The 26655-nt window shown below is 45.1% G+C and overlaps 1 protein-coding gene across 1 annotated transcript in view; it reads right to left on the reverse strand.

Annotated features, from left to right (window-relative positions):
* Positions 1–26084, reverse strand: part of ILRUN (inflammation and lipid regulator with UBA-like and NBR1-like domains) — a 107173-nt gene extending 81089 nt beyond the window's left edge. The window contains exon 1 of the mRNA XM_049765280.1: positions 25889–26084. Within this exon, the coding sequence (XP_049621237.1) occupies positions 25889–26046 (158 nt within the window). The 5' untranslated portion in view covers positions 26047–26084. The remainder of the gene's footprint in view (positions 1–25888) is intronic.
* Between the last annotated feature and the right edge of the window lie 571 nt (positions 26085–26655).

A 26655-nucleotide genomic window follows, 5' to 3' on the forward strand; every position in this document is an offset into this window, starting at 1 on the left:
AAGAACAAAGTGTGCAACTCCCAGCAAGCACCACAACTTGAACTCAAAATGCATGTGATGAGCAAGTGTAAGCAATGGAATCAGTTGTGTTCAACCCTCAGTCACAGCACAAACAACTAAGGGAAAGGAAAGGGGGAGGAAAGGGCAAGCACACACACACACACACACACACACACACACAAGGGAAAGGAAAGGGGGAGGAAAGGGCAAGCACACACACACACACACAAGGGAAAGGAAAGGGGGAGGAAAGGGCAATCACACACACACACACACACACACACACACACACTTTACTAGCAATCAAGAAAACATCACAGCAGGTAGGGCATTTGACCAATCCAGGTTCAATCCCCAGCATCCCAGGAGCAATTTCTGAAGGTAGAGCTAGGTTGGCCCAGAAATGGACGGGAGGACAGGAGGGAGGACGGGAGGGAGGACAGTAGGGAGGGAGGGAGGACAGTAGGGAGGGAGGGAGAGCGGGAGGGAGGGAGGGAGAATGGGAGGGAGGGTGGGAGGGAGGGAGGAAGGGAGGGAGGGAGGGAGGGAGGGAGGGAGGGAGGGAGGGAGGAAGGAAGGAAGGAAGGAAGGAAGGAAGGAAGGAAGGAAGGAAGGAAGGAAGGAAGGAAGGAAGGAAGGAAGGAAGGAAGGAAGGAAATTCAAATATGTGCCTGAGTGAAAGCGCAGTAGTAGGGCGTTTTGCCTTGCACGTGGCTGACCCTGGAAGGACCTCGGTTCTATCCGCAGCATCCCATATGGTCCCAAGCCTGCCAGGAGCAACCAACCCTTAAGTGCCATCTTGTATGACCCAAAAATACAAAAACTTTTTTCCATAAATGTTTACTTATATAAGTTACTGAATACTTAATGGAATACTAGTTGTCATGAAAATCAGAAAGAAGAAAAAAAACAGAAAAAAAATCAGAAAAATACCTATAATAGTTTAGTGGGTAAATAAGATATAAATATATTTCTATTTTAACTTAAAGTATGTTTCGCATATGAATGTCTCTATTACCATGTATAAACACAGTTAAAGTAACTAGCGTTGTGCTGTATACAACTAGCTTTATTACTTCCTTTTGACTTTTTTTTTTTTTTTTGCTTTTGAAGCCACACCCAGTGACGCTCAGTAGTTATTCCTAGCTATGCGCTCAGAGATTGCTCCTGACTTGGGGGACCATATGGGATGGTAGGGGATCAAACCACGGTCCGTCCTAAGTTAGCCACATGCAAGGTAAACGCTCTACCACTTGCGCCACCGCTCCGGCCCCTCTTTTGACATTTTTGAATTGTAGTTTTTTTCTTCTATTCAGTATTACTACTTTTACAGTAAGGCAGGAAAGGGTACTTCCATTTTCTCAAAACAAACAAACAAATTTTTCCTATAAAAATTGGAAAAGGAATCAGTCAATTCACAAAAGGAACAGAACTGACAACATATAAAAGTTCTTATTAGAAGTGGGAAAATATGGGCCCAGAGAGATAACACAGCGGCGTTTGCCTTGCAAGCAGCCGATCCAGGACCAAAGGTGGTTGGTTCGAATCCCGGTGTCCCATATGGTCCCCGTGCCTGCCAGGAGCTATTTCTGAGCAGACACCCAGGAGTAACCCCTGAGCACCGCTAGGTGTGGCCCAAAAACCAAAAAAAAAAAAAAAAAAAAAAAAAAGAAGTGGGAAAATATAATAACCAGAATGATAATACAGCAGGCAGAGCATTTGCCTTATACACAGCCTTTCTGAGTATGATTCCCATTATCCCATATCCCTGGAGCACCAAAGGGGTAATTCCTGAGTGTAGAGCCAGAGTAAATCAAGCACTGCCAAGTTTGAGCTCCCCTCTCCCGAAAAGAAACTGCAAAAATACAAATTAAAATAAGATCACATTTTTTTATTTTACCAAACTGGAAAAAAGGGGCATTTTTTATTATAATACTGTATTGATGAGGTATCAAAATGTCAGTCATATAGTTGAAATATGTATTCGTTCAAATTTTGGCAGAAAGGAAATTTAGCAGTTAGGTATGAAGATCATAAATAACCATGTTAATCTTTAGCCCCAAATATAATTCTATAAGTAAACTCTATAAAGATAATTAACGATACAATAAAAGTATTAGCTACAAATACATTTAATATGGCATTTATACTGACGAAATACTTTAGAACTGGGTATCCAACAAAAAGGAATTACTACTGTGTACCTATATAATGAATAACTGAAAAGCTTTTCAATGTTTAAGTATAAAATCATTTATTAAGAATTATAAAACAGAGGCCAGAAAGATAGCACAGTGGTCGGATGTTTGCCTTGCACACACGGCTGACCCAGGATGGACCTGGGTTAGATCACCAGCATCCTAGACGGTCCCCCGAGCCAGGAGCGATTTCTGAGTGCACAGCCAGGAGGTGTGCCCCAAAAACCAAAAATAAATAAATAAATAAATAAATAAATAAATAAATAAAAATAAAGAATGAGTTACATGACAAAGTAAAAACAAACTACAAGTAGTAAGGATGTTTCCCAAAATTCTTAGCTACTCAGAATCTCAGAATATGGTTTTATTTGGCAAGAGTCTGCAGATGTAATGAGTTAATGGTGTCATACTAAATTCAACTGGTTCCTGTTCAACCATGCCTTCTAAAGGTAGAGCTCTGAGACCACATACGGAAGAAAGCAAGCTGCGGGACATGACTACTGGGGCAGACATGTGAGGGGGGGCTCTTCAAACTCAGAAACAGGGCTGTGGGGTCGGTAGATAAATGCTCCGACTCGGACTCCAGGTACCCAAAATTTCCTCTGACTTTGACTCTGAAGCCCTGCCCAGAAATAAGAGTAGTTTCCAGAAGCGAGGAAGAGGAAGAAGGGAGAAATCTCAGAACCTCCAAAGGGAGCTTGTCATGCAAACTCTTTGATTTCAGGCTTCTTACCTCCAGAACCAGAAGGGAATCCTTTTTTTTTGGGAGGTCGTTATGCCATCCAATTGTGGTCATAAGAGCAGTCCCACAAACCACACGTTATTAGAAAACACTGCAATCAGGAGCACAGACTATGACTCAGACTAAATCCTGCTTGTATCTAATTTACATGTGTGGCCCAAACCCCCCCCCCACACACACACACACACGCATGCCAAGTGTAGCAGTTCATCCTTCGCACACAGAGGTCTAGAGTTCGAGCCCTGGCTTGTCTGGTCCCCCCAGAGCACCACAGCTATCCAGAATGTCCAGTGTGGCTCTTATGGCCCCCAGCACTGTAAAGCTTAAGCAGAGAAACAAGTGGCCAGCAGAGTCCAAGCACTGCTGAGTGAACCCAAGCTCTATGAGGCACCTCCCCCAAACTAAAAATAGTCAAGGGGCAAAGGATGTGGCTCAGTTGTGTCATGCAGCACACCTACAGCACCCTGGGCTCCATATCTGGGTTCCAACCCTCAGGCAGTAATTTCTACTCTGACAAACCCTATCATTAGAAAAGGTTAAAGGGGGGCCCGGAGAGATAGCACAGCGGCGTTTGCTTTGCAAGCAGACGATCCAGGACCAAAGGTGGTTGGTTCGAATCCCGGTGTCCCATATGGTCCCCCGTGCCTGCCAGGAGCTATTTCTGAGCAGACAGCCAGGAGTAACCCCTGAGCAATGCTGGGTGTGACCCAAAAACCAAAAACCAAAAAAAAAAAAAAAAAAAAGAAAACGTTAAAGGGGCCGGAGAGAGAGCATGGAGGGTAGAGCGTTTGTCTTGCGTGCAGAATGACTGTGGTTCGAATCCCGACATCCCATATGGTCCCCTGTACCTGCCAGGGGCAATTTCTGAGCATAGAGCGAGGAGTAACCCCTGAGCACTGCCAGGTGTGGCCTAAAAACCGGGAAAAAAAAAAAACAACTAAAAACAAAAAACCACCCAACTTGTTACCCCATCCCCCATTCTTCCTGTGTACCATTACCTACTAGTAAGACCTACCCATTTCTGGGAGGGGGCTTTGAGAAGTATAGATAGGATTACCTGAGGGGCAGGAAGAAAGATGGAGAAGAGAGATTGGGAGAGATTCAGCAAGGAAGGAAGAGGAGAGGAGATGGCTGAAAGTTGGATGCAGGGCTGATTATATCCAGTGTAAAAGGTTATGATAGAAGCCACACCTGTTGGCTAGGGTCCTGATGAATAAAGCTGATATCTCCTGAAGCCTGACTGCTGTGTATGATTTCCTCACCACTATCCTGAACTCTCAGACCCGTCGGCTGAATGGGGTTGCAGAAGAGTGGCCCGGACTGGAGGAGAAAGGCCCCTCCATCCATCTCATCAGCCAGCTCCATCCAGGGCTGTTATTCAACACAACCAAACACAAAAAGATAAATTAAGGGGCCAAAAAGGCAGTAAAGCAGATAGAACATTTGCTTTGCTGTATGTGTCTGGCTTGGGTTCAATCCCTGGTACCCCACATAGTCCCCCAAACCCATCAAGTGCAGAGCCAGAAATAACCCCTCAACACTACCAACGGTGGGCCTCCACACCCCCCAAAACCATCAAAGCAAAATTTAGAAAAGAAATACTGGGCCAAAAAGGTAACAGAGAGGGTGAGGCACTTGCCTTGCCTTATGGTCAGTCTTGCATATGGTCCCACACTCGGGTGAACCTTGAGCCACAGCCTGGTGAAGGAGTGAGGGAAGGGAGGGGCAGGGAAATGCTGGCCAGAAAGCACAGTGGAGCACATGGTGTTGATCAATCAGTAGTAGGCTGCTGTTCCCTAGTAGGCTGTGAGGGACTAACCTCAAGCACAATAATTTACACACGTACCTTCAGAGACACTAGAGATCAAGGATCAACATACGAAGAAAACACGGTTTGCGAAAAATGACCCAGTTCAGAGTCAATTCAGTGGAACAAGTTCCATAGTTGGAATATGCTGTTCCCCTTCCCCTAAGACACACATTAACTTTGGGAAATCATTAGAAAACCACTTGCAAAATCAATTCCTCTTTCCACAAGTGAAAAAATTGATTGGCTTCATCTGCACACACTGTAAATAAGAGTTCAACTTCTTCAGTCAGTCTTACTATTCTTCTTTTTAATTAATAATTTTTATTTTGACCAAAGGGGATTACAAATCATTCACAGTAGTATTTCAGCTACATAGTGACATTGAGTCTTAATATTCTTTTTTTTTTTTTTTGGTTTTTTGGGCCACACCCAGCAGTGCTCAGGGGTTACTCCAGGCTGTCTGCTCAGAAATAGCTCCTGGCAGGCACGGGGGACCATATGGGACACCGGGACTCGAACCAACCACCTTAGGTCCTGGATCGGCTGCTTGCAAGGCAAACACCGCTGTGCTATCTCTCCGGGCCCGAGTCTTAATATTCTTTAGATGCCGTTAAAGTTCAACTTATAAGTATTCACTGACAGTATCTTCTAAGCAAATTTGGACAAGCTCACTACTGGTTTATTTTTTAAAAATCATAGCAAAACATTTTATTAATTATATGTAATTACTTAATATAGTGAAGGAATTCAACTTTTTTTTTTGTTTTGGGGTCACACCCGGCAGCGCTCAGGGGTTACTCCTGGCTCTATGCTCAAAACCTGCTCCTGGCAGGCTCGGGGGACCATATGAGATGCCGGTATTCAAACCACCGTCCTCCTGCATGAAAGACAAGCACCTTACCTCCATGCTATCTCTCCACTCCGGAATTCTACTTTTTTTTGGGGAGGGGGGGGGCGGTCACACCTGGCAGCACTCCAGAAATTGCTCCTGGAAAGCTGGGGGACTATATGGGATGCTGGGAACTAAACCCCAGAACCATGCCAGGTCAGCCACATGCAAGGCAAATGCCCTACTGCTATGCTATCTCTCTTACCTAAAATTCTACTATATTTAAAGAAAACAAAGTTTATGTCGCACTTTTTTTTGGGGGGGGGGGGGGGGGAATGCATCCAAGCAATGCTCAGTGACTAATAACAGTTATATGCTCTGGAGGGGAGGTCTCTCCTACCAGTGGCTGGTGGACTGTGTGGTCCACCAAGGATCAAACCAGAGTCAGTTACGTGCAAGGCAGACCTTAATCCTTATGCTCTCTCCAGTCATCTGTTTCATTTAAATACCTGGACAACCCAACTAAATTCCATTCCACTGAAGCAAAGGAACCACAAGAACTTTGGTTCCCACTTTTTTTGATAGGAAGAACACATGTTCAAATAACAATACTGTTTGCTGTTAAAAATTAAAGGTAGTGGGGCCAGAGCAGTGGCGCAAGCGGTAAGGTGTCTGTCTGCCTTGCCAGAGAGCTAGCCTAGGACAAACCGTGGTTCGACCAACCCCCCCTCCCCCACATCCCATATGGTCCCCAAGCCAGGAGCGATTTCTGAGCACATAGCCAGGATCGTCAATGGGTGTTGGCCCAAAAACAAACAACAGCAGCAACAACAAAATTAAAGGTAGGAGTAGTCAGAGGTTTGTGCCTTGTAAGTGCAAGTCCCCAAATCTGGTCCCTGGTACTTTATGAAACCCTCTCCCTTTGGCAGTACAGGGTGCAGCCCTCGTGGCCCCTGGGGGAGCATGACATGCAAGGTCCTGGCACTGAACTGTCCAGCTGAGGTGACAAAGATCACCAGGAGTGAGCCCAGGCACCCTGATCACTACTGGTAAAGTCTCCTAAAAATATCTAAACACATGCATAATTTTTCTCTGGGAATGCTTTCCATTTGAGGGATTTGCCCATATCTCAACTCTTAACTCGCTCCCATCTAAAGAAGTCGTGTTCTTGCCAACACATAGCACCCTCTGTCCCTCACTCTTATTTTTCTAAATAAAGCCACTTTACTTTCAGAAGTAAGTGGGCACCTGGGCCACTCTAGGATCAGGGACTACTCAACTGTGTTTAGAGGACCATATGCAATACCAGAGATCAAAACCAAGCCAAGCACAGACAAAGCAAGTGCCTTGACCCCTGTCTTGGCTCACAAAATAATTATATTTCCCACTTCAAAATGTACTTTGGAGGGGCCGGAGAGATAGCATGGAGGTAAGGCATTTGCCTTGCATGCGGAAGGACAGTGGTTCGAATCCCAGCATCCCATATGGTCCCCCGAGCCTGCCAGGAGCCATTTCTGAGCATAGAGCCAGGAGTAACCCTTGAGCACTGCTGGGTGTGATCCAAAAAAAAAAAAAAAAAAAAAAAGATACTTAGGAGCTGGAGAAGAAGTAAGAGGTAGGGCATTTGTCTTGCACACAGCCAACTTGGGTTCTATCCACAGCACCCCAGAGTGTCCCCTGAGCACCATCAGGAATGATCCCAGAGTATTGAGTCAGGAGTAAGTCCTGAGAACAGGCAGATGTGGGGACTCCGCTTCAGGGGAAAAAACAAAAAACAAAAAACAAAAAACCTGGGGCCGGGCGGTGGCGCTAAAGGTAAGGTCCCTGCCTTGCCTGCGCTAGATTTGGATGGACCGAGGTTCGATCCCCCGGTGTCCCATATGGTCCCCCAAGCCAGGAGCAACCTCTGAGCATATAGCCAGGAGTAACCCCTGAGCATTACCGGGTGTGGCCCAAAAATCAAAAAAAAAAAAAAAAAACAACAAACCTTTTTTCTGCATATGGTTGTCTATATAAAAACATACAGAAATTTTCTCAAAGCCAAAGCATTAGGGACCGACAGCACAGCAGTTAAGGCACTTACCTGGCTTGCCTTGCACACACCTGACCCAGGTCTCATTCCTACCATGACTTATAGTCCCTTAAAGCCTAGCAAGAATGATCCCAGAGCATAGAGCCAGGAGTATGGCCTAAGCACTTCTGGCTATGGTAAGAGAGAGGGAGAAGATGAAGGGGGGGGGGGGGGGAGAGGGAGAGGGAGAGAGAAGAAAATAAGAAAAAGAAAATTAGGGCCGGAGAGATAGCACAGCAGTAAGGCATTTGCCTTGCATGCAGTCAACACCAGATGGACCCCATTTGATTCCTGGCATCCCATATGATCCTTCGAGCTTGCCAGGAGCGGATTTCTGAGGACAGAGTCAGGAATAACCCCTTAACATCGCCAGGTGTGGCACAAAAACCTATCAATCAATTAAAAACTGCTTTAAAAAAAAAAGGAAAGGAAAAGAAAAATTGCTAGCAGTTATCTATATCTACAAAGGATTGTTTTTTTACTTTAGTCCAGAGGTTGCAAATGAGAGGACCACATATTACCAGGTTTATAAACAGACTTTTTTGAGTCAGTGTAATATAAATTGGAAAATTTCCAAGAGGTCTGAACTGCTGTCTTCTCTTGGGAAGGTGAGCAAACCTGAGCACTGAGCAGCCATTCTTAGATGGCACTGTTTGAGGGAAGGTCATTACCCCCCCAGACCATTTGGGACAGCAGAGGCACAGCTCAGCAGCCACAGTCCGTATTTTCCACATGCAACCTAGAGAATTCTCATTTGCAAGCCCAGAGCAGACTTTCCTAAACTAGCTGAACCTAACTAAGTGCTTCTAATTTTATTTATTTACTTACTTATTTATTTATTTGGTTTTTGAGTCACACCCGGTGTCACTCTGGTCATTCCCAGCTCTTTGCTTAGAAATCGCTCCTGGCAGGCATGAGAGACCATATGGGATGCAGGGATTCGAACCACCATAAGTCCTGGGTCAGCCATGTGCAAGGCAAACACCCTACCACTGTGCTATCTCTCCGGTCCCTGCTTCTATTATTTTTAAAAGTTTTTCTCTGCGGCCAGAGAGCAAGCACAGTAGGCTAAGCACATATTTTTATATGCAGGAGACCTGGGCTCAATTCCTAGTACAAAGGTTCCTTGACAGCACTGGTGGGTGTGTACCCTCTTCTCCCAAAAACAAAGGTTTTTCTTTTGGCGGCAGAATAGTTCCAGTGATGGAGCATAAATCTTGCAGGGAAAAGGCCCAAGGTTTGGGGCCAGAGAAATAGCACAGTGGATAGGACGTTTGCCTTGCACATGGCTGACCTGGGGTTGATCCCTGGCATTCCATATGGTTCCCAGAGCACTGCCAGAATTGACCCCTAAGCACTGCCAGATGTCATCCAAAAACAACAATAAAAAAAGAGGTCCTGGGTTAGATTCTGACACCAAATGGTCATCAGCACAGCTAGGTATAACCAGTTTACAGTATGAGTGGAAGGGATCTGGGGTGGAAGAGAAAAGGTTTTCCACCAAGAAACACACTAGCAAAGATTCAAAGAAACTTTAGAGGGTTTATAAAATACTCTTCTTTTCTCTAGTCACTCAAACAAAATGTTGCCCAATAATAAATTATCTCATCAACTGAATTACAAGATATTCCGGGGGCAGGTAGCATAGCAGGTAGGGCGTTTGCCTTCTATACAACCAACTGGGTTTGATGCCCAGCATCCCAAATGGGTCACCCTGAGTCCTGCCAGGAGTGATCCCCAAGCGCAGAGACAGGAATAGGTCTTGAGCACCACCAGATGTGACCCAAAAACAAAAGGTGTTTGGGAGTCAGAGCGATAGCACAGTGGTTAGAGTGTTTGCCTTGCACAAGGCTGACCCCGGTTTGATTCCCCACATCTCATACAGTCCCCTGAGCCTACCAGGAGTGATTCCTGAATGCAGAACCAGAACCCAAGCACTGCTGAGTGTGGCCCAAAAACCAAAAACAAACGAACAAACAAACAAAAGGTATAAGGAAACATGCATGGAAAGGAGAATGTATAATAAAAACAATTCTGTTAAAGACAAACTGCTCCAGAAACACTAGCACTAGTTAGTGAACCTTATTTTGCTTTCATGTTTAAAATTACTAATAACATGCCTAAGTTCAACCTACCCCCCCCAACAATAAGACTAACAAGCTTGGGGCCGGGTAGGTGGTGCTGGAGGTAAGGTGTCTGCCTTGCAAGCGCTAGCCAAGGAAGGACCGCGGTTCGATCCCCCGGCGTCCCATATGGTCCCCCCAAGCCAGGGACGATTTCTGAGTGCATAGCCAGGAGTAACCCCTGAGCGTCAAACGGGTGTGGCCCAAAAACCAAAAAAAAAAAAACAAAACAAACAAACAAGACTAACAAGCTTAAAGAACTATTTAAGGGACCTGAATGATTGATTATACAGCAATAGAGTATTTGCCTTGCACACAACAACCAGCCTAAGTTCAATCCCTGGTGTCCTGTACGATATTTCAGGAGTAATTCCTGAGTGCAAGAGCCAGGAGTAACCTTGGAGCATTGCCGGGTGTGTCCCCTCCCCAATAAAAGAAACTACTTAAGCCAGGGGTCTCAAACTTGCGGCCCTCCGTACAACATTTTGTGGCCCGCGGCCAGCCTTCAAATATCGCAGTATTTGCGATTATTAGCTTACTGAATAATCGCAATAAAAATCGCTTTAGTAAAAAAAAAAAAGTCGCATTAAACATTCGCATACCCCGAGCAGTTCCGTTCGGGGTATGCAAATGTTTAACACGATTCTTTGTGATTTTTTTTTCTTACTAATGCAATTTTTTTATTGCGAATATTTGGTAAGCGAATACTTTGCGCCTAGCGCAGACGTCAATCCTGCTGCTCCTGCCCGCTGTCCCTTGCATTATCGGAGGCCTAAGGGAGAGAAGGGAAAGAAGTTTATTACAGAATTAGATTTTGTCATACCTTCATCATGACTTCATCAAAGCCTGCAATGAAGAGAAAGACTGATGACGAGCACACACAATTTCAGGAAAGGTGGGAGAAGCAGTATTTCTTTGTTGAGCACAGGGGCATCCCCACATGTCTTATTTGCTCAGAGAAAGTTGCAGTGCACAAGGAATACAACTTGAAACGCCATTATTCAACTAAACATGCTGAGGAATGTGCAAAATATCAAGGAAATGAGAGAGCCAAGCGGGTTGCCAGTCTTAAAGCATGTCTAATGAGGCAACAAGATTTCTTCAATCAAAGAGAATGTTGCATCAGTCGAAGCTAGTTACATGGTTAGTGAGATGATTGCTAAGGCAGGGAAACCATTCACAGAAGGAGAGTTTGTTAAAAAATGCATGTTACAGGCTGCAAGTATTATCTGTCCGCAAAAGAAAGGTCAGTTTAGCAAAATCAACCTTTGTGCCAACACTGTGGCAGAGCGCATTTCTGACATGTCAAATGATATTTATCATCAACTGTGTGAGAAAGCCAAATGTTTTGATGCATACTCGGTTGCTCTTGATGAGGGCACAGATATAACAGACACTGCGCAGCTCACAATTTATGTCCGTGGTGTTGATTGCAATTTTGAATTTACAGAGGAGCTGCTCACAATAATTCCAATGCATGGCCAGACCACTGCTAATGAGATATTTTGGCATCTGTGTGATGCCATTGAGAATGCAGGTTTGCCATGGAAGAGGTTTGTTGGAATAATAACCGATGGAGCGCCATTGATGACAGGGAGGAAAAATGGACTGGTGGCTCTTGTTCAAAAAAAACTTGAAGAGGAGGGTGTAGAGAAGAAGGCCATTGCTCTTCACTGCATTATCCATCAGCAGGCCCTTTGCAGTAAATGCCTGCCATGTGACAATGTGATGTCTGTTGTGAAATGCACCAACCAAATCAGATCCAGGGGCTTAAAGCACAGGAAATGGAGTCAGAATATTGAGATGTGCTCTATTTCACCAAGGTATGTTGGCTCAGCAGGGGAAATGTCCTGAAAAGATTTTTTGAGTTGAGAGAAGAAGTGAAAGCCTTCATGGAGAAGGATGGGAATGCTGTTTCTGAGCTGAGTGATCACAAATGGCTCATGGACTTAGCTTTTCTTGTTGACATCACACATAAACTGAATGTACTAAACAAGATGTTACAAGGCCCAGGGCAGCTTATCAGTGCTGCCAATGACAACGTGAGAGCATTCTCCACAAAACTTTGTTGTGGAAATCCCAGCTCTCTCAGACAAACCTTTGCCATTTCCCAGCATGCAAGGAACTTGTGGATGCAGGCATACCATTCAGTGGTGAGAAATTATGTTGATGCTATTTTTAAGCTAGAGAAGGTATTTGATCACAGATTTGCAGACTTCAAAAAGCACAGAGCCACTTTCCAAATGTTTGTGGACCCCTTTTCCTTTGATGTGCAAGATGCCCCGCCTGTGCTTCAAATGGAGCTCATTGACCTGCAATGCAACTCTGATCTCAAAGCCAAGTTCAGGGAGATTAGTGGAAAAGCAGACATGCATGGGCAATTTTTGAGAGAATTGCCCCCCAGCTTCCCTGAGCTTTCCCAAATGTTCAAGTGCACCATGTGCCTTTTTGGGAGCACATATTTGTGTGAAAAGTTATTCTCCACATTGAACTTCAATAAGTCAAAGTACAGGTCTAGACTTAATGATGATCATCTTCAAGCCATACTGAGGGGCTCATCTACTTCCTCTCTAAAGCCAAATGTGGTTCAGATTTGTGAGAAGAAGAGCTGTCAAGTCTCTGGCAGCAAGGAATAGGCAAAAGATGCCATGTTCAGAAGAACTGCTCATGACCTTCACTCTATGTTCTATTCATGTTCAGAAGAAATAATTAAAACTGTTAATAATGACGTTTGAGGACTTTTTTTGTGAAATCCCTATGCGGCCCTGCCTCACCCCGAGGTAAATTGAGTTTGAGACCCCTGACTTAAGCTAATGAAACCTGTTTTCTCTATTAGCACTACATTTCAATATTTTCCTCAAACAGACTTTGCCTTCAAGCCCAGTGTGGTTAGATACTTTAACAAATATTTACTAAGCATCTACTATATATAAATCATTGCATCAGACACTAGAAGTCAAACAAAAGCCATTCGAAAGTATTTTTCTCCAATTGCATGTGACAAATGTTCTTCAAAAGGAAAGAGTGGAGCCGGAGCAAGAGCATAGTGGTAGGGCATTTGCCTTGCATTCACCCGATCCAGGACTGATGGTTCGGATCATGGCAAGCCTGATCCCCAAGTCTGCCAGGAGCAATTTCTGAGCGCAGAGCCAGGAGTAACCCCTGAGCGCCAAGGGTGTGACCCAAAAAAAAAAAAAAAAAAAAACAAAACCAAAAAATGGAAAGAGTGGAGTTCAGAGAAACAAAGACTACCATATACCAATGATTAGTACAACATTTTCAGAAAAACAGAATTTCATAAAACATAAAAGAGACAAGAATTGTGGCTAGAGTGACAGTACAGAAACACCTGACCCAGGTCTTATCTCTGACATCCCATGTGGTCCCCTGAACCCTCCAAAGAGTAATACCTAAGTGTATGTAGAATTAGTAGTTACCCCTTATGTAGCATTACCCTTTATGTAATCTTAAGAAATTTTTTTAAAAAAGTACTTTTTAGGAGCCGGAGAGATAGCAGGGAGGTCAGGTGTTTGCCTTGCATGCAAAAGGACAGTGGTGCAAATTCGGCATCCCATATAGTCCCCTGAATCTGCCAGGAGCGATTTTTTTTTTTTTTTTGGCTTTTGGGTCACATCCAGCAGTGCTCAGGGGTTATTTCTGGCTCCAGGCTCAGAAAGTGCTCCTGGCAGGCACGGGGGACCATATGGGGCACCGGGATTCAAACCGATGACCTCCTGCATGAAAGGCAAACGCCTTACCTCCATGCTATCTCTCCAGCCCCTCCAGGAGCGATTTCTGAGCACAGAGCCAGGAGTAACCCCTGGGTGCAGCTGGGTATGACCCCACCCAAAAAAAGTATTTTTTAAAAGGCAATAGCATTCTAGGAAGGAAAAAATGGCTGAAGTTGGAAAAACAGGGCCAAGAACAGAGCTCACAGACTAGTCACTTGCTTTGGTTGTGTGCGGTCTTGGGTCCAATCATCTGGTAGTGCAAAATAATAATAATAATAATAATAATAATAATAATAATAATAATAATAATGGCTTTTTCTTCCAGCTTGTGATCTCCCTTGCTTCAACAGTATCTTGCTTGCTTATCTGTCTCTTTGCTTTTTTTTTCCATTATGGAGAAGCCCATGTTCTCTCTTGAACAACTATTTCCTCCCTTTCTCTCCTCTCACCTTTCTATGAAAGTTTTGTTCAATAAAAACAGTTTTGTAGGACCAGAGTGGTAGTACAGAGAGTAGTAGAAGGTTCAATTCCCAGCACTGCATGTAAATATGGTCCCCCCTGAGCACCAAACCACCAGGAGCAATCCTTGAGAGCAGAGCCAGGAATAACCCTGAGAACCACAAAGTGTGGCCAAAAATTAAAAACAAACCAACCAACATTTTGCTTCACAGAATGAAATAGTTGAAAAAGCAGGCATTACAAGCGGATAATGAGTGTGGCTCCTTTGGAATGGCACAGAGGAAGCATACCAAGAGAGGCCACAGGAAGGCAAAGGTGGAAGAGTTGTGTTCGATCTTTGGACCGTAAGTCACACTAAAGCTCAACGAGTTACTATAAAAGGTTTCTTAGGAAAGGGGACCCAGGTCAATGCTGTGATTCAGGAAGACTGATCTGGAAATGATGTTTTATGCCTGCAAACGGACTGGAAGGGAATCTGCCAGGTGGAGAAAACCAATTTGGAGACTATTCCTATGTTACCCGGCTAGTGTGGTAACAATCTGTAAATGAAGGAGGTGGCAGAGGGAACGGAAAAAGGAGACAGTTGGGAGGGATCCTGCAGAGTGGAAATGAACTAGCTTGGCAAATGCTCTGGGGTGTCCAGGAAAGAGAGGGTGTTGGAAATAACTCAGTTCCAGCCAAATGTCTGGGAGATCTTTGGAGCTATTAACAGAACTGGAAATGTCAAAGAGAAAACCTGGTTGGGTAGGAAAAAGGCTAACTTGATCTGTCAGAAATATTTAGTTTTAGGACATATCAATACACACACACACACACACACACACACACACACACACACATTTGCATATTTTTCTGGTGTCAGTTTTTAGTGATGATCAAAGAGATCTAATAATATATATATAATATAAAATAAAGACATATTGAATAGAGTCAATGAGAAGGCAGAGCACATGACATGATCAAGGCATGCTTCTGGCCCAGGCCATACACAAAGGCAACTCAACATGGATCAATGTCCTAAATATAAAGAGCTAAAACCATAAAACTTGCAGAAGAAAACTGGAGCACAGGCCTTGTATAAAGACCCCAAAATCCATCCATGGCACTTCATGGTTGCTGCCCCCACTCCAGCACTGCCAGGTGTGGCCAGGTGGCCCTAGTGCCACTAGGCCAAGCATATCTAGTCCCCATTGTTGGGCAGTCTCACTGGGAGTGGCCCCAGAGACCCTGAGAACTGCTTCAGAAGAATTACCCACTACCACCACCAAAAAATAAAAATAAAAATAAAACTGCATGCTCTCTGGAAGACCGTGAATATGACCAAAAATATGACTATAAAGCACCAATAACCATCAAGAAAAGTAAACAATTTTAAAAATTACTAAATTTTGGGCCAACGAGAAAGCATAGCAGGTAGCATGTTTGCAGTGCATTATCACCCGCACCCCATATAGTCACCCAAGCCCCATCAGTAGGGATTTCTGAGCACAAAGCCAGGTAAGCCCTGAGCACAGGAGGATGTTGTCCCCTCCCCCTCCTAACCCCCCCCCCCAAAAAAAAACTTAATAAACTAAAAACAAGAGGTTAGAGTAGTACAAAGGGTAGGGTCCTTGCCTTGCATATGGCCAACCTGGGGTCAATGCCCAGAATCCCATATGGTCCCCAAGTATCGCCAGGGGTGATTCCTGAGCGCAGATCCAGGAGTAACCCCTGAGCACTAGGAAGAAGGGTGGGTGGGAGAGTTATAGAGAGAGAAAGAGAGGGAGAGGGAGAGAGGAAAAAAGGAAGGGAGGGAGAGTGAGCCTTGCATGACATGACACTGCGACAGCCATGAATCCCTGCACTGTCATTAATAGTCCCAAAACAAAACTATATAATAACTATATAACATAACATAACATAACATAACATAACATAACATAACATAACATAACTAATAAAATAAGATGAGGGCTGGAGCAACAGCACAGTGGTAGGGAGTTTGCCTTGCACGCGGACGTCCTGGGACGGACCCAGGTTCAATTCACAGCATCCCGTATGGTTCCCCAAGCCTACCAGGAAGGATTTCTGAATACAGAGCCAGTAGTAATCCCTGAGTGCCACCAGCTGTGGCCCCAAAACTAAAACTAAAAAAAAAAAAAAAAAAAAAAAAGATAAAATAGGAAGAAAATGGAGGGGGGTATAATGATAGTCAACCTGGTGTTCTGTATCTTTTAAAAGTAACAAAATACCATTTTGAAGGGAAGGGAAGATCCATTACCCCACTACCTGACTGTTAAAATGCCATCCCAAGACTATTTATTGCTTGCTGTAATCCTCAGCACAAGGAGATGTTTGTCAACACCATGACTAAAAGTGTAGCCCCTGATTAGCTAGACTAGGAAAGCACTGAAGACCTCCAGCCACCACAACAAAGGGGAAAGGGAAAGTATTTTATGGGTGAAGAACCTGAATAAACAGTCCTCCAAAGACATATACCAAAAGCGTACAAGGAAACACTGTTTCCTTAGTATTTTAGAGAAAGCAAAACCACAATGAAGTAGTATTTCATATCCATTCTAGGATCTATAATTTGTTTTGTTTTGGGGCCATACCTGACAATATTCAGAAGTTACTCCTGGCTCTACACTCAGAAATTAATTCTGGAGTGCTCAGGAGACCATTTGTGGTGGAATGCTGAGATCCCCAGGATGTCTGTAAGCATAGCAAGCACCCTATCTGCTGTATTATATTTCCAACCCCAGAATGGCGCTATAATTTAAAAAAAGGAAAGAAAGAAATATTGGAGAGGTCATAAAGACAAACCCATGTACATGGCAGAAAAAATTTTAGTATGATTCAATAGAGTGAAAAGGTTTGATATGACTCAAAAAGTTAAACAAAATTGGGGGTCAAAGCAATACCACAGTGGGCAGGGCATTTGCCTTGCACACGGGCGACCCGACTTGATCCTCAGCATCCTTTATGGTCCCTCAAGCCTGCCAGGAGTAATTTCTGAACACAGAGCCAGGAGGATCCCCTGAGCACCATGGGGTGTGCCCCCCCAAAAAAGTTAAACAAAATTTATCACTTTATGCAGCAACTTAACTACTAGGTGTGTAGCACAAAAGAACTGAGAACAGTTACTCACAGATTCGCAATTGTGTTCTAAATAGCCCTACTCACAATAGCCTAAAAGTGAAAACAGCTCAAATACTGACCCAAGAACAAATGAACAAAAACTGTGGACAGATCTTCCATCATAAACAAGAAATAAGTACACTGACCAGTCTACAAGAACCTTGAAAGCAGCTAGACATAAAAGAACCCTTGAAATATGAAATATGCAGAATAGGACAATCCATAAAGACAGAAGTCAGGTAGTTGCCAGAGTGGGGGGAGAAGGGAACAAGGAGCGATTGTTTAATGGGTGAAAAGCTGCTTCTATGATGAAAATATCTTGGTTATTAGAGGTGGTAATTGCACAGTGTGGTGAGTATACCAAACGTCCCTGAATTCTTCACTTTACTATGGCTGAATTTTGTTAGGTGAATGTCAATTAATTTTTCTTTTAAATCAACAATATGGGGCCGGAGCATTCAATAGTACAGCAGGTAGGGTGCTTGCCTTGCACATAGCTGATCTGGGATTTGATCCCCATCACCCCAAATGATCCTCTGAGCCCACCAAGAGTGATGATCCCTGAGTGCAGAGCCAGGAATAAGCCCTGAGCATCATAAGATGTAGTTCCCAAACAAACAACAACAACAACAAAATCAACTGTATACTAACTGAAAACAATAAATTTGATGTCTTGTCACATCTGGTCCCACTAACCACACACCCGCCAAGACTATTCTCCTAGATAACCTTGATCCACTTGTTTCTTCCTGGTTTCACTCAGGAAAATGACTGCTTTTTTCATCCCACTTTCAGAAAAGTAACATGTTAGCAGCTGTCACTCAACCTTTGTAAATAAATCACTGATTCTATTCAATTCAAGCTTGGTCTACCTGTTTGGGTATTTTTTTTTATCTTATATGATTCAGTTTTAACAAATGTTTCCTCCTTGTTATGCCAAAACTTTTCTGATAGTTTTAGACAAGATCCTTTGCTTCTAGAGAATAGATTATAATCAAGATCTTTTGCTTTGCTGAAGGTCTGTTCAAAGTACAATTGTTAAAATACTCCAGTAGATGACTTCTATGGGGTGTACTATAAAAATTGACTTCTTGCAGGGCAACAGGTCTCTCTTTGGTTTGGTTTTTTGTTTTTGCAATGCGAGGATCAAACCTAGGTCACATGTGCGCAAGGCGGACACTTTACCATTGAGTCACATCTTGAGCTCCAGGGCAGTTACACTTTTTATTTTATTTCTTTAAAATTAAATCAATCCGGACACTCTCATTTAGCCCAGAGTCCCCAATTTGTGGGTGCCATTCAAAGGAAGATGAATAAAAAGGTAGAGGAAAATCAAGCCCAAGGAAAGGTATATAGCTCAGTCCTAGAGCACATGATTTGTACAAAGAAAGTCCTGGGGGCCGGGCGGTGGCGCTCGAGGTAAGGTGCCTGCCTTACCTGCGCTAGCCTAGGAGACGGACCGAGGTTCGATCCCCCGGCGTCCCATATGGTCCCCCAAGCCAGGAGCGACTTCTGAGCGCATAGCCAGGAGTAACCCCTGAGCGTCACCGGGTGTGGCCCAAAAACCAAAAAAAAAAAAAAAAAAAAAAAAGGAAAGTCCTGGGTTCAAGCCCTAGTATCAAAAGACACACCCTCAAAACAAGAACCACAAACCTTAAAAAGTGAGTGTTAGGCTGGAACAATAGGACAGCAGGTAGGGCGCCTGCACGCAACCAACCAGGTTCCATCAAGCCCCACCAGGAGAGCCAGAAGTAAGCCCTGAGAACTGTCAAGATATGGGCACCCAAAAGTGTGCAACATAACAAGAAACTACTCTCCCTCTTCTTTTATGGGGGGGGGGGAATATTCTCTTTTAAAGCTATTGCCTGACACAGTTCTTTTGAAGAAATTCAGTATTAGGGTGCGGAGAGATAGCACAGTGGTAAGGCATTTGCCTTGCATGCGGCCAACACAGGATGGACCCAGGTTCGAATCTTGGCATCCCATATGGTCCCCCATGCCTGCCAGGAGTGATTTATGAGCACAGAGGCAGGAGTAATCCCTAAGTGCCACCGTTGTGACCCAAAAAACAAAAAAGAAAAGTAGAAAAGGAAAGGAAAATCAGTATTAAATAATACATTTTATCATAGACTTTTCCTAGATTCATGCATATAAACTAGAGTGAACCTCATTTAGCATTTCACATGCAGATCAGGTAAATGAAACAACTGACTTACACCATGAAAAAATAAAAGTGATTACACTTTTATTTTATCCAGCATGGGACTTCTGACCATACTGAAAGTCAACAGGACATTATTTTACAAAAATGTTTCCAGGTTAGGCTGGTACAATGATGGGTAAGCAACTTGCCTCGCATGCAGCTGACTTGAGCTCAATCCTCAGAGAACCATATATACAGTCCCAAATCCACCAGAAGTGACCCCTAAATGCAGAGACCAGGAGTAAGCCCTAAAAGCTGGCGGGGGTGGGTGAGAGAGAAGACAGCCCACTGAAAAAAGAACCCACTCAGAAACCATATTAGAGAGGAATAATTTTATCTATTTATTTTTGGGGGTTTTTTTTGGGGGGGGGGTCACACCTGGCGGTGCTCAGGGGTTACTTCTGGCTGTCTGCTCAGAAATAGCTCCTGGCAGGCACGGGGGACCATATGGGACACCGGGATTCGAACCAACCACCTTTGGTCCTGGATCGGCTGCTTGCAAGGCAAACGCCGCTGTGCTATCTCTCCGGGCCCAGAAATGATTTTAAAGGAGAAAAGTGAGCTCATAATCTTATACAATACAGGACCAGAAAGATAATAAATAAGGCTTGATTTGAACGCAGCCAAACCTGGGTTTGATCCCCGGCACTCTCAGTACTTCCCTGAACACTGCCAGGGTGACTCTAGAACACAGAACCAGAAGTAACACCTGAGAGTTCCAACTGTGCCCCCACAAATCTTACATAATGCTTAACTATACACAAAACAGGTCACAGGGCCAGAGCAATAGTACAGCAGGGAAGGCAATTATTTGTCATGCATGCAGTCAACCTGGGCTTGCTCCCCAGCCACTGATATGGTCTTGAGAGCACATGAGTGATTTCTGAACACAGAGTCAGGAGTAACCCTTGAGCACCTCCAGGTGACCCTCCCCCAAAAAAACACTCAAAAAAACAAAACAAAAGAACACCACCAAAACTGGTCGAAGGGTGATTTCCGTCATCTATACCTGACCATTTTTTTTAATCATATGTAAACTATCCTTTTAATCCTACTGGTCTCCTTGGAAAAATATCTGTAAATCTACTGCTGCTCCTCCTTAAAAGACATGAAACAATGGAATGTTTAAAATATAAATGGTCGGGGCCGGAGAGATAGCATGGAGGTAAGGCGTTTGCCTCTCATGCAGGAGGTCATTGGTTCGAATCCCGGCGTCCCATATGGTCCTCCCGTGCCTGCCAGGAGCAATTTCTGAGCCTGGAGCCAGGAATAACCCCTGAGCACTGCCGGGTGTGACCCAAAAACCACAAAAAAAAAAAAAAAAAAAAATATATATATATATATATATATATATATATAAATGGTCTAAAATTTTTTGTTTGGTTAGATTTCTGACACTTTAAGGAGGCTGTTAGATATTCTTCATCTCCAACAAGACCATAAGCAAATAAAAAGAGAGAGAAAGCTTAAGTTTAATGAGATATAATTTTGACATGATTCTAGATAGAAAAATAAACACTCTAATAAGGTATTATGCAAATCTCCTACCTTAGTGAACCAAGAATAATCTTGAATGGATTATGTATTTCTGCAAGGAAACTAGAATAAACAAAAGCCAGCTTCCACTTAAGAATTCCAAGTTCTGGGTCCCAGAGATAGCACAGTGGTAGAGAGTTTGCCTTGCAAGTGGCCAACCCAGGACTAACGGTGGTTTGAATCCTGGCATCCCATATGGGCCCCCGTGCCTGCCAACAGAGAGCCAGGAGTAACCCGAGTGCTGCCAGGTATGACCAAAAAAAAAAGAACTCTATGTTCTATGGGCCCAGAACGGTGGCACAAGCAGTAGGGCGTTTGCCCTTGCACACACTAACCTAGGATGATCCCCGGGCATTCCATATGGTCCCCCAAGCCAGGAGCAATTTCTGAACGCATAGCCAGGAGTAACCCCTGAGCATCACTAGGTGTGGCCCAAAAAGCAAAAAAAAAAATTCCAAGTTCTAGGTCAGAGCAATAGCACAGTGGGAAGGGCATTTGCCTGGTACGCCGCAGACCCGGGTTTGATTGCTGGCATCCCATATGGTCCCCCAAGCCAGCCAGGAGTGATTTCTGAGCACAGAGTCAGTAGCAACCTCCGAGCACTGCCAGGTATATGCCCCTCCCCCCTCAAAAAAAAAAAAAAAACACCAAGGTATTCCAAGTTCTAGGGTCATAGCAATAGTATAATAGGCAGGGCACTTGCCTTATACAAAGCTGACCCAGGTTCAATCCCAATACCCTGGGCCCTATCAGGAGCAATTTCTGAGTACAGGGACAAGAGCCTAACTGGGCACAGTTCCAAACACCACCTCACTCCACAAAAAAGAAGAAAATTTCAAGTTCTTAATTCACAGCCCAGATATGCACTCAAAATAGTTTCTCTCGGAAAATATTTCACTTATAAAAATTTATTACAAATCTCCAAATCTTTTCGCTGTGACTCTGGATGCTGGGTCCCTGTCTCCTCCTCCCCACACCCAGAACACTTATTTTTTTTTTTTTTTTTTGGTTTTTGGGGCCACACCCATCAGTTTGATGCTCAGGGGTTACTCCTGGCTAAGCGCTCAGAAATTGCCCCTGGCTTGGGGGGACCATATGGGACGCCTGGGGATCGAACCACGGTCCCGGTCCTTCCTTGGCTAGCGCTTGCAAGGCCGCCTTTACCTCTAGCGCCACCTTGCCGGCCCCCCAGAAAACTTTTTTTGTGTGTGTGTGTGGTTTTTGGGTCACACCCGGCAGTGCTCAGGGATTATTCCTGGCTCCAGGCTCAGAAATTGCTCCTGGCAGGCACGGGGGACCATATGGGACGCCGGGATTCGAACCCATGACCTCCTGCATGAAAGGCAAACGCCCTACCTCCATGCTATCTCTCTGGCCCCAAAACTCCCAGTTAGTCAAGTTTGGGCGTGAGCAGGAGACAAAGTTAAACAGCTTAACAATAACACACAACCCTCGGACCAACTCAGAAAACTTTTTAACTTAATGTACAGGAAGGCAGAATTCCATCAATCTCCAGAAACATGGCTGCCAACTCAGGTATAAACACCACACGAAAAAATTGGTGAAACTGAAACTAGACTTGGTTTTAAACTATAAGGCTCACCCAATTTAAGACTAAAACAACAACAAAAAAGGTATGGGAATAATATACATGATTTATCAGGCCAAAATATCCAATTTATTTTTTACTCAGCTTCTTAGAAAGTTCTTATACTGGCAGCAAAATATGAACGCTTACTTTCCAAAAGCAAAGGCTTAATTTTAGAAAATTCATGAACACTCTCACTTGCTTGTCTGTTTCTTTGCTTTTAAGTCAGTGTTCACTCTCAAACACCAACTTCTCCCTTTCTCTCCCCTCCCACCTTTGTTTTGTTTTGAGCCACACCCAGAAAGTGCTCAGGAATTACTCTAGGAGTGCTCAGGGGACCATAGGAGATGCTGGAGATGGTCAGCCACATGCCAGGCAAACACTCTACCCCCTCTACCATCATTCTGGCACTCCCCTCACAACTTTCTAAGTTACAATGAAAACAACGTTGCTTCACCCTCACCGAAAAAAGAAAAAAAATCAAATGAAAATCCATGGCCTCCGTTTTAAAATACTGATTTTAGGGCTGGAGAGATAGCATGGAGGTAAGGCGTTTGCCTTTCATGCAGAAGGTCTGTGGTTCGAATCCCGGCATTCCATAAGGTCCCCCCCCCCCCCCAGCGTGCCAGCAGCGATTTCTGAGCGTAGAGCCAGGAGTAATCCTGAGTGCTGCCGGGTGTGACCCAAAAACCAAAAAAATAAATAAATAAATAAAAATAAAAATACTGATTTAAATTTATTAGTTCTTAAGCCATTAGATAACTGAATAGTGGTTATTCATTCCAACCCAAAGCAGGCACTCATGAAGTCACAGGAAGGTTAATCATGTCAAAAACAAGTTTGCCACAGTAATTTGAAAGATCTTTTGCCAAACTATATTAGGACTTCTGAATAGTTTCCAAAATTAGACATTAAAACCAATTTTTAGGCTCCTGATATTTACTTAAACATCACAAACATTTTGCCCATGAGCACAGATTTTACTCATTATGGTGAGTATTTATTAAAAACTGAAATCTAGGGGCCGGAAAGATAGCACAACGGTGTTTGCCTTGCAAGCAGAAGATCCAGGACCTAAGGTGGTTGGTTCTAATCCCGTGTCCCTGCCAGGAGCTATTTCTGAGCAGATAGCCAGGAGTAAACCCTGAGCAACGCCGGGTGTGGCCCAAAAACAAAAACAAAAACAAAAAAAAAAAACAAACAAAAAAAAAAACCTGAAATCTAAGGAGTCAAATTTAGCCAGGTCAACACAGAGATCAAAATACAATATTGGTTTATGGAGTTAAACGGCTCATAAGAAAAATAGCCATTCTGACTTTTCTAACTCAAGATTTTTCATTTTATCATAAAAACAAAGACCATAACTTCTCCAACCAAAAATTAAGGCTATGTGGCTTAAAGCTGAATTACCACTTAATAAATTCCAAATGCTTTAAAACCAAGAATACATTTATAATGGTCTACTCCTCTGCTCAGAAACGTTTCACACTTTGTTCACAGAGATAACAAGACAATCAAAATGCATGCAGATGTGTCTTTGAGTTTAATACATTTATTTTTCAAATAAAAGTGTGTGATGATGGGACCAGAGCGATAGCACAGCGAGTAGGGCTTTTGCCTTGCACACAGCTCACCCAGGTTCAATCCCTGCACTAGGGTCTCCCGAACCTGCCAGGAATGATTTCTGAGCGCAGAGCCAGAATATCCTTGAGCACTGCCAGGTGTGGCTCAAAAACCAAAAACCAAAAAAAAAAAAAAATCATGTAACTTAAGTTTTCCCCCCAACTTAGCTACACTGGGTCTCACCTTTTACAACACGGGAAGACAATCTTAGACAGTTGGAACACACACACCTCAAACATATAAAATCCATTACACTGGTTTTGCAGCCATAATTGTTCCAATAAATGCTAACTCTAAAGAACTGAAAACATAGTAGGGCTTTTAAATGGTACCACTCATAAAGTGAGAAATTACGATCCTCCCCCAGCAAACTGGCAGCAAAATATGCCAAGTTTCCTAAACTGCAACTCGTGTAAACAAGGAAGAAAAAGAGCTGGAGGTAGGAAAAAGGGCTGGCAAGCTTACAGCCTCTTCAAGATCTAGCTTTACTTCTGAATTTCACCAGTGTAGCATCACCTTCTCATGCTCTCTGTCTCTCTCCTCTAATCCCCTAACCAGGCCTTCAGAAACTTGGATGGTGTTTGTCTCTACCTGGGAGGATCTTGGACATCAAAGATACAAAAGACCCTTATTTCATTCTAAAAACTTGGGGCATTGAACTGTGGAGTTTTCCAGACATCAAAAACTCAACCTCACTCTTGATGGAACTGTCAACATTAAGACCCACCAATGCAGCAGCAGAATAAGGAATAAGAACATCCTTTAGTCTGGGGAGAAATCACACATCCCAGGTGTGCCCTGAGCTACCGCTTGCCCACCAGTAAACTGATTTTGTATCACTGGGCAAAGGGCTGGAGGAGGAAGGCATGAAGGGGAGACTTCCAGCCCCTTCTCAGGAGACAGGGGGTGAAAGGGAGAGGAAAGAAACAAAATTCTACAGGTCAGGGGACCAAATGCCCAACAGAGAGAGCAAAGGGCACTCAAGCCCGCGACTTTTGGGACCAAAGGAAAGAAGTAAGGTGAGTTGCTTCACCCAAAGTCCTTTTCAAGGAACGCCAAGGGCCTAAACCGTCCTACTCACCCCAACTCAACAACCTCTCGTCGTCGAGGAAGGGGGTAGAAAAATAAAAAACTTCCTTACCAGACTCAAGGCCGCCAGCCAAAGCCAAGAAACACTCCTTCCAGCAAGAGGGGGCAAACGCGTGGTCTTGGGGACCCAAGTCTGGCTTCTCCAAGGAGCCTCCAAAAAAGAAGCCTTGATTCCCCCGGCCCAAGTGGAGATCTCCCTGTCCCCCAACATCAGCCAACGCCAAATGAGGTCTTAGGACGCGCCTTCACACCACCATCACCACCAAGGAGGCTCCCAGCCCCGGGCACCCCATATCCCCACACAACTAACTCTTCCTTCCAGGACTTGCCTGCCCGCCTGCCACTTCCTGGGCCCCCCCTTTTGGTTCTCGAATGCAGAGCAGCGTGAGCACGCGGCCTCGGGTCCAAACTTCTCCCCCTTAAGGACCCCCAATGCCTTCCCTACTCCCCAAATTCGGATTCCCCCTGTCTGCGGGTCCCACACCAGGGCCTCGACTTCTATGCAGAACCCCAGGCGGGGAGTGAAGGGGGATTCCAGGGGTTCCCTGAGAGGTGGGGTGGTGGTGGGAGAGGCCCCCTCTCCTCCTTAGATATTGGGGGGCCCCTCTCTGCGCCTGCCAGCAAGCAGGCCTGCACCCCCTGGCTTGACTTGCTTCCCCCCTTTGGGAGGGGTGAATGGGGGACCCCCAGGCCCTGGGTGGGTGGGTAGGCAGGCAAGCAGGCGGGCTGGGCTCTCTGTCTCTGTGTGTCTCGGTCTCTGTCTCACCAGTTGGTCATGTCCAGGAAGAAGGCGCAGCCGGCCGGGTTGAGCTGGAAGCCCAGCAGCCGCTGGAACTCGGAGATGAGCACGTCCTTGTCGGTGGTGCCGAGGCAGCTGAACTTCTGCATCAGCTCGGGGTCCAGGTCCACGTCCATGCCCTCCATGACGGACGCGCGGACGGACGCCCGCGGGCCCGCCTCGCTCTCGCTCTCGCTCGCCGCGCCGCGCCGCGCCGCGCCGCCGGGCCCGGGCTCCAAGACTCGGAGGGAGACGTAGGCCCCGGGGTGGGGGCCCCCCTCAGCGCCGCATCGGGGCCGCGATGCTAGAAACTCCCTCGCGCGTTCGCCCGCTCGCTCGCTCGCTCGGCTCCCGCGCGCGCGGCCCCCCCTCCCACCCCCCCAAGCCTCCGTCGCCGCCGCCGCCGCGCCGCCGCCGCCGCCGCCTCCTCCTCAGGCTGCGCCGCCGCCACCTCCGCCTCCTCGCGCGCCGCGCCCACTGCGCACGCGCCGCGTGCGAGGCCACGCCCACTTCCTTCCTGGAGAACCCGCCCCCTCGGCGACGTCACAACCCCGGGACAGTTGTTTTTTTTTTTTTAATCCCCGGGAACGCCTACTTTCGCTCTGGAAGCCCCGCCCCCTCGGTAGCGTCGCAACCCCGGGACGTTTATTAATCGCGCCCGCGCGTAGGCCACGCCCACTTTCTCCTTTCCCTTGGAGGCCCCGCCCTCTTAGGAGCGTCGCAACCCCGGGACGTTTAGTATACCCGCCTGCGCG

This window comes from Suncus etruscus, chromosome 18, assembly GCF_024139225.1.
Source record: "Suncus etruscus isolate mSunEtr1 chromosome 18, mSunEtr1.pri.cur, whole genome shotgun sequence".
Taxonomy (NCBI): domain Eukaryota; kingdom Metazoa; phylum Chordata; class Mammalia; order Eulipotyphla; family Soricidae; genus Suncus; species Suncus etruscus.